The 12006-nt window shown below is 37.7% G+C and overlaps 1 protein-coding gene across 1 annotated transcript in view; it reads left to right on the top strand.

Annotated features, from left to right (window-relative positions):
- Positions 1-221: 221 nt before the first annotated feature.
- LOC124264997 (probable methyltransferase-like protein 24) overlaps positions 222-12006 on the top strand; it is a 32887-nt gene continuing 21102 nt past the window's right edge. Inside the window, exons 1-2 of the mRNA XM_046699774.1 lie at positions 222-340; positions 1059-1172. Of these exons, the coding sequence (XP_046555730.1) occupies positions 1092-1172 (81 nt within the window). The 5' untranslated portion in view covers positions 222-340; positions 1059-1091. The remainder of the gene's footprint in view (positions 341-1058; positions 1173-12006) is intronic.

The raw sequence follows: 12006 nt of genomic DNA, 5'->3' as shown, positions 1-12006 counted from the left end.
AATGAATGTTTGATCACGAACAGATTTGGAGTTAGATTGTGATTCATCTGTATCATTTTGACCCAAGCAGACGAGGCGAGGCGAGGCGAGGTTTAACGTCATACTTAAGAATATTTCGCTCAATATGACGACGTGCATGCGTGTGTGCAATGTCTCAACACAACCGTAGCTACAGCTCACAAAACTACCAAACGCCTCCTGTTGCATAAAAGCTTGCCATTGATCTTCACATGTTTATACCGTCATAGGACTTCTGTAGCAACTGCTCTGCGCCGATGACCGGGCCCATACCTACGATATCGACAAGTGATCAGATGTCTATCCCCTGCGGTTGTCGAAGGTCGGTAAATTTTTGTTCTGCGACAGTCTGCAATTCTACACATGGCATGCTTAACTCATAAACAGTTATATATAATATTCGTGAAACCTCCAACAGGCTTGGAGGACGTGAAACTTCCAACAGGCTTGGAGGAACATAATCAGCATTAGTTCTGAACGCCCTCCTCAATAGTTGTGTTTTTGTTGTAAATACCCTTCCAAGCTTTAGTTGTGAATTAAGAAGTGGAAAAGGAATTATACAGAATGATTGTCTCTGAGCAAAACCTCTGATATGATTATACTTGTATGTTTTATCGCATACGTAAATACATTCCTTTTTCGAGAGTTCTCTAATACATATGTATGTATATTTGACTCTTGATAGCGGCATAATATTATGATGTGGTCAACTCAATGGCTAAAACGGCTTCCGATTAAGTACAGTCTATTATCGATTGCATGTTGTGTCGCTAATGCAGACTTTTGAAGCGTTCCTGGTGTTTGAAATGCAAATAATTATGTCATGTCGATTTGTCATTGCTGTTATCGTTGGGGAAGCCTAGTGGTTAGAGTGTTCGGTTATCACGACGAAGGCCCGGGTTCGATTCCCAACAGAGGTACAAAGCCTGAAGCCCATTTCAATTGTCCTCCGTCGTGATATTGCTGGAATTTGCTAAAAGCGGCGTAAAACCACACTCACTCGCTGTTATCAGTACAACATGTGTTTTTGTCTGTTTCAGTATAAACATCTACGCCTCATTCTGAGATAAAACATGAAGTTGAACCAAGCAGTCGTCGGATTTGTGTTTGGAATGGGATGTTGTGTAGTTTTATACACGATAATGATGAATCAGGTAAGTCCTTTCATACCTAGTTTAAGCACCAATACAGAAAACGTGAGTTTAACATAGGATATTTGAAAACTTTAATGTGAATTGTACACGCATTTTATTCGGAAAGGAAATTAGTTCCTAAACGTGGACTAGTGAGTTAATTAATACGCATGCCTTAAAACCTTTAGAATAAACAAGGAACGACATAGTGCTTAACTGACAAATGACATGTTGGTTAGGTTTATGCCCTCTGTGGCACTTGGCAAATTAATTGATGAGGGTCAAGTTTCAATTCAATTCAATGTATTACTCAAAACACCACCAACGGTGGTACATGAGAATACAATAAATATATACAGGTCAAGATGGCAGATAAAAGCGAAAAAGAACCAAAGGTTAATGTGTGGCACGCGAGTGTGTCTAGTGTCCCTTTGTGGCACGTGTGCAGCAAGCCGTAACTGATCGAGGGCTAGATCAATAACACCTTTGATTAACCTTATTCAATCAATTAAGTTTATTAAAAAAACACCTCACCGTGGTACATGGATGTACATATTTTTGCGACTATGATGTGACTGTACACATTTACACTTTTATTAATGAGATAGCAATAACACCAATAATTAAGTACCATTCACGTACGTATTTACAAAGACGAGAAACAACAATTGCCATGCATTTATTACAATAATTATAAACATCTATCAATCTCAACTGAATTTGAATACCACATTGACAAAAGATACTGAAGTTTACTTGAAATATCTTGAGAAATATATTGCGATGGGAAAGTGTCCTAAAGTAATTACACAATTGCACACATTTGGATGGTGTCATGGAAGCTTCAAGATCAAGTCACATCAGGACGAGTGATACTGGCAAGAAGGCAAGTCCAATGAACACACGAAGCCAGTGCTGCACATGAAAGGGTCTAGCAACAGTAGCTCTTGAGTATCCAAAATGTTAAGCACTCTGTAATCTGGGTAAATTCCTATTCAAAGCTTCACAGTTAAGACTAATTTTTACTGTAAAATGTGTTTGTATGTTCTTCTTATGCCTATATATTGTACCAAACTAACCACCCTGTCTGTACTAAGAATGTATATAACCGATTAGCTGCACAGATAAAGGTAAATTGAATTGAATTGCGTAAAGTAATCTTGAATTCACGTCTCATTACACCTAATTATCTGAGGTGAGCCGTGAGGTGAGATTGGGTTTAACGTCGTGCTTGAGAATATTTCGCTCATATGACGACGTGCATGCGCGTGTGTGTGCGGCTGCTTGTACTAGCCCAGACTGAAGCTGGTTTTATAGTGCCAGCCCACTAAGAGAAGTAACCTGACCAAACTACGCTGCGGTAATCTAAAATTACGTATAGAAACAGGTCGTTACAGCAAACCCCCAACCCCTCTGTGTGAGAGAATTTGTCCTTTCTGTAAATGTGTGGAAGACGAGATACATTTTCTTTTGCACTGTTATTTTTATCAGGATCTTAGATATCATCTTATAAATGGAGATTTCAAGTATGATAACAATGTGCATTTATTAAGTATTTTAATGTCGTCAGACCCGTTAATTTTACCGTGAATAACATGTTTAGAAGACGACTCCTATTCCTGTAAAAATGTTATTCATTTAAACTACCTCTTATATTTTACTCTAAAACGAAATGTACATAGTTATTAAATTGTGTATGGTGTCTCATAAGCCTTATTGGCTGGGTGAACGATATTTTATTATATATATTGTGTATTTTATTTCATGTAATCGTTCACGTGACACCTTAATAAACTATATCTGTCTGTCTGTCTGTCTGTCCTACCATGCCGCAGTGAAGCATGAATATCCCACTCAGACACATTATACTGACTCCGAGCCGACCAGTCCTTGTTGTACCCATTAATGCCGAGCCGCCAGGCAGGGACCAACAAGTACCATATTTTAACGTCTTTTGGTATGACGCGGCCGGGGATCGAACCGGTGACCTTCCGCTTCCGTTTAATGGGCCACTGATCGAGGACTGGTTGTTGCTTTTGTTATTGTTTTTCACCCGTGCCCGGATGATATCCCATAACTCTTGACTGGTTCGTGACCTCTGCTGTCCTACCCGCATGCGCAATTGATAGTATAAGTATAGATTGATCAACAAAGAGGAAATCTTTTTTATTCGATAATATTTCCATTACCTTGTTCGAGGAATGTATCCATCAATATCCACATAAAGGAACGACATGCCATTCGCCTTCAGCTGACAAAGAATCCTGTTCCATGTCAAGTGTCTTTTAACGGTCTAATATGCGAAAAAGTGATATATAGTTTCAGGTTTTTCACATTGGTGTAGAGTCTGATTGGTCACCCAAGATAGCACACCTGACAACTAATTGCACGATGTCCGCCATTCTTTAACAAAGTAATTTAGTTAGCCAATAATAAGCAATCAATCAATGTATTGGCGGTTAATCCTCTGAAGGGAGGAGGTTGTTTTTACACAGTCACTTTACGACAGAGTGTATTCAGTATAGATTAGTAAATCTACATACATAAACACTACCTTTTGACAAATCCACTGTGCAAAATAAAAGCAGTTAATCAATCAGCGCGTTATTGGTTAATCCTTTGATCGATGTTTGTTTTTGTAAGTCCGCTGATATAATCCCTCTTGCTGCACTTCCAAGCGCATATTACATAAGATGTAATACATTTGCCACATCAGACCTTAACCAATAATGAAGGAAAACCAATTGCAAGTTCTATGGATAGTCAATTTCTTTATTGCAATAGGTGCGACGTTTCGGTGTAGGTACTAACACCGTTATAATATAAATAAATAATAAGTACATTTATAATGCACCAAATCCAGACACAAAGTGTATGCTCATAGCGCTACATAAGAGATTCTGACATCTCCAGGTTAAGAGATCGCGTCTAGAAATGATTAGAACTGAGTGAAGAGAAATGTTTTGAGACTGTCTTTGAACATTTGCAGAGTAGGGATTCCTTTCAGATAATCTGGGAGTTTATTCCAGAGAGTGGTGGCATTGTAAGTAAATGATCTCTGGCCTCTGATCTACTAACACCGTTATCAAGCAACAAAACGTCGGACTCATTGCAATAAAGAAGTTGATTATCCATAGAACTTGGTTTTCCTTCACCTATACACCTTCTAAAATACCTCTCAAAGAACTTAATTAATAATGTTGAGTATTTATCCCAGACACGAGAAATGCCAAACGGGGACCTTTTACGGGTAGTCTGCGTGGTGTTACCACTAATTATGCCTGTTATAAATTCATTAACTGACCATCAAGTGTATGATGACAACTAGCATGTAGGTTTATACCACCAAATACTGGTTACATAAAGGGAGTAGTAATCGTTGTGTTGCATGCAGTTCTCATTGCCTGACAAAGACTTATAGACATTTCAATGTATAAATTGTTCTAGATTAATAGTGATAATTCATTGCGCCTAACAGGCAGCATGGCTGTATGATCCCCGGGGAGTTGAAAAAGTATCGGCTAGTATAATCAGGGATAATCTACAACAACGTTATATAGTCTCCCTGGTATAATGGTGTCCTATGAGCGGGGATAGTAATGTACGTAGCGCCGTAAGCAGGTAATGTGTCTGGATATGAGCGCCATAGAAGCAGACTGTTACTATTACATTACTTCTCGTCACGATATGAATGATATACTGCCGATGTGACGCTAACTCAGTCACACTCACTGTAAGTCGTAAACAGTCCGTGAGTCCTGCACTGCCAGGCCTTTGTCAACTACCACCAGGGTTTACTAGACTTTGTGAAGCTTTGTAGCTGCCAGTTCGCCATATTGAATGTCCCAGCTGAGAGCTGTGATTTGCATAAGAAGTGGGGCAAATGCTTCTTCAGTGACTGCTTCTGTCGCCGTTCGGTGTATAAACGCAGCTATTGAAAAGGTCGTTCAAAACACATTATCACTTACTGTTGGGTTGTACGAAAGCCTGATGGCGACACTTTTGTAGCAAACATATTTTACTTCAGCGAAAGTTCCCGTTGCTTCGAATATGTTTTTCCTTTCTTCGATTATTTTCTCGTTGCTTCGAGCATTTTCTCGTTCCTTCAACTTTCTGTCAAAAAGTAACGAGAAAATACTTTAAGCAATGAGACAATATTTGAAATTTCAACTTTTGGAAAAATTTATTGAAACAACAAGAAAAGTTTCGAAACAACGAAAACGTAATTAAAGTAACGCGAAAATACTCGAAGCAACGAAAAAAAAATTGAAGCAACGAGGAAATAATCGAAACAACGAGAAAATACTCAAAGCAACGAAAAAATAATCGAAGCAACGATAATTGTCGCTGAAAAAGAATGCTTTATGTTACAAAAGTGGCAGTATTAGGCTTCGCAAGGATAAGCTCAGGACGTAAACCGTTCAATGTGTTCGATCGAAAAAAAAGTGGCGCCGTTTGCTGGATTTGGGACATTTTGTTTTCTCTATTTCCATGGAAATAATTTGTACTTTGTCTTAAATGGGGAGGATTGTGTTTCCGGAGTACAACTCAACGGCCGTTCATTATCTTCAACAGAGCTTGATAGCTACAATTGCGCAGATAGATGCTCATGCTGTTGATCTCTGGTTTTACCGACTTCGGTAACAAACATAATATCATATTCGTACTCATATCATACTATTTTTACGACACTCGTACCTAAATATCCGTATATGCCTCGCTCTCACTCGGGAAATACCAACATTTAGGCACGAGTGTCGTAAACATAGTATGACATGGACACTCATATAATATCCTCTATAATAACCTCTATAGAGGATATGATATGAGTGCCCATTATATGATATACCGATATTTAGGCACGAGTGTCGTAAACAAAGTATGACATGGACACTCATATAATATCCTCTATAATAACCTCTATAGAGGATATTATATGAGTGCCCATTATATGATATACCGATATTTAGGCACGAGTGTCGTAAACATAGTATGACATGGACACTAATATAATATCCTCTATAATAACCTCTATAGAGGATATTATATGAGTGCCCATTATATGATATACCGATATTTAGGCACGAGTGTCGTAAACATAGTATGACACGGGCACTCATATGATATCCTCTATAATAACCTCTATAGAGGATATTATATGAGTGCCCATTATATGATATACATGTACCGTTATTTAGGAACGAGTGTCGTAAACATAGTATGACATGGGCACTCATATAATATCCTCTATAATATCCCCTATAATATCATACTATGTTTACGACACTCGTGCCAATACTATCATAAATAGTATGATATAGGCACTCATATAATATCCTCTATAATAACCTCTATAGAGGATATTATATGAGTGCCCATTATATGATATACCGATATTTAGGCACGAGTGTCGTAAACATAGTATGACATGGACACTCATATAATATCCTCTATAATAACCTCTATAGAGGAGGGGCGGTGGGGTAGCCTAATGGTTAAAGCGTTGGCTCGTCACGCCGAAGACCCGGGTTCGAATCCCCACATGGGTACAATGTGTGAAGCCCATTTCTGGTGTTCCCCGCCGTGATGTTGCTGGAATATTGCTAAAAGCGGCGTAAAACCAAACTCAGTCAATCAGTCAGTCTATAGAGGATATTATATGAGTGCCCATTATATGATATACGGATATTTAGGCACGAGTGTCGTAAACATAGTATGACATGGACACTCATATAATATCCTCTATAATAACCTCTATAGAGGATATTATATGAGTGCCCATTATATGATATACGGATATTTAGGCACGAATGTCGTAAACATAGTATGACATGGACACTAATATAATATCCTCTATAATAACCTCTATAGAGGATATTATATGAGTGCCCATTATATGATATACCGATATTTAGGCACGAGCGTCGTAAACATAGTATGACACGGGCACTCATATAATATCCTCTATAATAACCTCTATAGAGGATATTATATGAGTGCCCATTATATGATATACCGATATTTAGGCACGAGTGTCGTAAACATAGTATGACATGGGCACTCATATAATATCCTCTATAATAACCTCTATAGAGGATATTATATGAGTGCCCATTATATGATATACCGATATTTAGGCACGAGCGTCGTAAACATAGTATGACATGGACACTCATATAATATCCTCTAAATTAACCTCTATAGAGGATATTATATGAGTGCCCATTATATGATATACGGATATTTAGGCACGAGTGTCGTAAACATAGTATGACATGGGCACTCATATAATATCCTCTATAATAACCTCTATAGAGGATATTATATGAGTGCCCATTATATGATATACGGATATTTAGGCACGAATGTCGTAAACATAGTATAATATGGGTACGAATATAATATTCTGTTTGTTACCGCAGTCGTCAAATTGAGGAAAGAATAAGTCCAAGCCTATTTGCAAACATAGGCTGGCTACCCGCCGTCTCCGTATGTAGAAGGCAACGTCATAGAAGAAACGTGAAGAGCATTGTTCATGACGTCACGTCTCCATGACAAAGTGATATTTTGCCCTCAGGCATCGTATGAAAAACGTTAACCCCGACATTTCACCCCCGTAGGTAATAAATGTATTTATGACACAAATGATCAAGACACTGGCAGGCTAATTTGTATGTCAACGAGAATGTCACTTTTCTAAATGAAAATCTGATTGTCACAGAGACGCGATCTGAAAGCATCCATCAGTATACTGATTTTATACCGTGTGCGTTTGGATAAAAGAACAAATCTAGATTCCAATTCAATCACGCCTCTGATGAAGCTATATAGAAAAGGGATCCTCTCAGTAATGTTCTCGAGGGAATGTTAACGTTGTACATTTAGAGCTCTAAGCTCGAAATCGACGTATGGCATGTGGTTCTGTAACGAAAACATGTACATTGTGATCTATAGAACAACGTTTATGGATAACAACTTCTTATATTTGTTTTATGTCCATTGCGCATTTGTCGAAAATAACATTGCTGCTCTTTGTCAAGAACTGCGCAACTCAATACATGGTAAATACATCCTTTCAATATCATCGTCACGGAAGAAATATTTAAATACTACCGCCTTGAAGATTGAAAGAAAGGAAGGCTGTATTGTCTATCAATATTTGCAGTGGTTGCTGTATGCACCAGATGCAATGACAATATGTAATTGTACTAAAATTGATCGTTTTGACACGTTGTGTACTAACTTCGTGGCGAGATGGCCAGGTGGTACGCTTGACAGCCAGAGTAATGTGAAGCAACATATGCCCGGCCATATTTCATGTCTCCCGGCGAAACATTAAAATAAAAAATGTAATGCATCATTAGGGTTTAATGTTGCTATCAGTTAACGACGTAATGCTGTAGCCGGATCCTGGTCATGATATAATGTGAACATACAGTTATGAACTGCCAAACGATACACTGCCTGGAATCCTAGCGTCAGTGGCTGCAGTAAACAAACGTTCAAGTTTGATGATTGAGACAAGTCATTCCGTTTTGTTTTGAATTTTGTTTTCGGAACATATTTAATGACCCTGTATCTAAAGCCCCTAGAAAGAGGGATTCATTAAAATGAAACGTTTAATGCAACATCAGGATTTACGCGAGTGAGCGAGTGAGTTTAGTTTTACGCCGCACTCAGTAATATTCGAGCTATATGTCGGCGGTCTGTAAATAATCGAGTCTGGACCACACAATCCAGTGATGAGCATCAATCTACGCAATTGGGATATGATGGCATGTGTCAGCCAAGCCAGCGAGTCTGACCACCCGATCCCGTTACTAGTAGTTGCCTCTTACGACAAGCATGGGTTACTGAAGACCAATTTTAACGGGTATCAGGGCTTACGGCACATAAAAGCTGATTTCTTGACGTTTGTAAAAGTATTGTTTTTCATAGAAATGATCTCATTTCCAAGTATATTATCTTTGTTTGTTTGTTTTTCATTTAATGCTACATTCCGTAATATTTCAACTGGATGCGGTCTGTAAATAATAACGTCTGGACCAAATATTCCAGTGATTTTAAGTATACTAAATCATTTGGTTACATTTATATGTAAGCCTAGTTTGTAACATGTGTTATATTTGGAATTACACTTTCTCAGTGACGTAATTTTGTTGGGATTCGAACCCACACCCTCAGAGTCAGGCACCTAATCGACAGCACACAAAGCCGGGGCGGTGGGGTAGCGTAGTGGTTAAAGCGTTGGCTTGTCACACCGAAGACCCGGGTTCAATTCCCCACATGGGTACAATGTGTGAAGCCCATTCTGGTGTCCCCGCCGGGATATTGCTGGAATATTGCTAAAAGCGGCGTAAAACCATTCTCACTCACAAACTCACTCACACAAAGCCAGCCGCCTAACCCACTCTGCCACTGTAATCCCAAATATATAATATGTTACATTTGACACTTTCTAAATGGCATTTCGTATTCCTAACCTCGTTTGTGTATGTTTTGAAATGTTGTAGAAATACACTTACGTCAGTGTCCAGTATCCTTGCAAGTGTAATTTGTCATATATGCCGTAGGGTAATCACACGTAACTCAGTGGGCGAAATACCAACTGGCCTGCTAGCCCGTGGCTAGTAAAAATCCAGTCGGGCCAGTACATCTCCACAGTCACTGGCCCGACTGGCTAGTGAAGTTTCATGATTTTTTCATTCTTATACATTATTCCCCTACAATAACTTTTAAGATATACGATTTCTTTGCATCATAAACTTTACAAATTAATATCAATAAGTACAAGAAAGTGCCAGACATAATTTTCTGGAGAAGGGAAAAATAAGGATATATTTGATGTTCAAAAAGTTATATTTACAATGATGAGAGTACGTCTGAATAAATGAACAATTAAATGGTACAATTAAATCATTTATCATTTTCAGATTTGTTGAATTTGAATTGACAGAATCATGCTTTAAAAAGTTTATGAACCACCACACATGTTGCTTTGAAAAAATATATGTGAGAAGTTGAAGGTGAATAGTATCTATGACATTCGATTGACAGTTTTGGTGCGTCTATATATGCAAATATATTACAAAAATCATTCAATTTGGTTATACATGTAATTATCTTACAAGTGTTAGACATTAACTATTAATGTGTGAACATTTCTACATGTTGTTTTTCAAAGAATTAGACAGTGCATGAAGCCTTTGGTGCTAAACATGTCTTGACGTTGGGAAATTTATAATGTCATTTGGATCAAAATAATGAATGAATTTGGATTGCTTTTCATGTAACATAATATTTCTGGAACGTTGTTAACCCGTTTTAATGAATAATTACCACTTTTACAGCTTGTAGTGATCTTTGAGGTCATCAATGACATCATCCTCTGTAGCAACGGTGTAAACAGGAAGTGCAGCCATATTGGATTACACATAACATTACCCAACAACTAATTACATATCTATTTTTAGGGAAGCAGCGTCAGGCAACTCTTAATAACGACCATACAAATTTATAGCTGTTCATATGTGATTGCTATCATGCTTTAACATTGACATTAGTCATGTATCTTCATTTTAAACACCCCAAACCTTGGTCACCTTACGGGGGCATCAAAGCTTTCTGACAAAATGCGTATTTCACACACGGATTGGGGAAGAGAAAAGACGGACTAACCCCCATCCCCACGCCACCACCCCAACCTCTCCCCCAGAAGTTCAAATCCAGTCAATAATGAATATGTCATGTAGGTGTCAAGCTGGTTTGCGTCACGTGTCATACGACACAGGGTATTTTGGGATGAGTATGTTGGGCTTGTGTGAATAGGCTAATCCCTTCAGTAGTTCATTGTCCGCTTCACAATCACTCGGGATTTACATTAACCCGTTACCCCTTCACAATCCTTCAGACATCACATACCCCCTGTAAATCATTTAAACATAACCAAAAACCCTCTCAATCATTCATATATTACATTAACCCCTTTGAAATCAATTAGGCATAACAAAACCCTTTCACAATCATTCACATTTAACATTAACCCCTTCACAATCCTTCAGACATCACATACCCCCTGTAAATCATTTAAACATAACCAAAAACCCTCTCAATCATTCATATATTACATTAACCCCTTTGAAATCAATTAGGCATAACAAAACCCTTTCACAATCATTCACATTTAACATTAACCCCTTCACAATCATTCACATATTACATAAACTCCTTCACAATCAATCACATGTTACATTAACCCCCTTCACAATCATTCATATATTACATTAACCCCTTCACAATCATTTATATATTGCAATAACCCATTCACAATCATTTATATATTACATTAACCCCTTCACAATCATTCACATATTACACTAACCCTTTCACAATCATTTATATATTACAATAACCCCTTCACAATCATTCATATATTACATTAACCCCTTCACAATCATTCACATGTTACATCAATCCCTTCACAATCATTCACATATTACATTAATCCCCTTCACAATCATTCACATATTACACTAACCCTTTCACAATGATTGATAATATTACACTAACCCCTTCACAATCATTCATGTATTACACTAACCCCTTCACAATCATTCACATATTACACTAACCCCTTCACAATCATTCACATATTACACTAACCCTTTCACAATCATGTATATATTACAATAACCCCTTCACAATCATTCATATATTACATTAACCCCTTCACAATCATTCACATATTACATTAACCCCTTCACAATCATTCAAATATTACACTTACCCTTTCACAACCATTGATAATATTATACTAACCCCTTCACAATCATTCATGTATTACACTTACCCCTTC

Source organism: Haliotis rubra, unplaced genomic scaffold (genome assembly GCF_003918875.1).
Source record: "Haliotis rubra isolate DU_JTF1 unplaced genomic scaffold, ASM391887v1 Scf955, whole genome shotgun sequence".
Taxonomy (NCBI): Eukaryota; Metazoa; Mollusca; class Gastropoda; order Lepetellida; family Haliotidae; genus Haliotis; species Haliotis rubra.
This window is presented reverse-complemented; position numbering and strand designations above follow the sequence as displayed.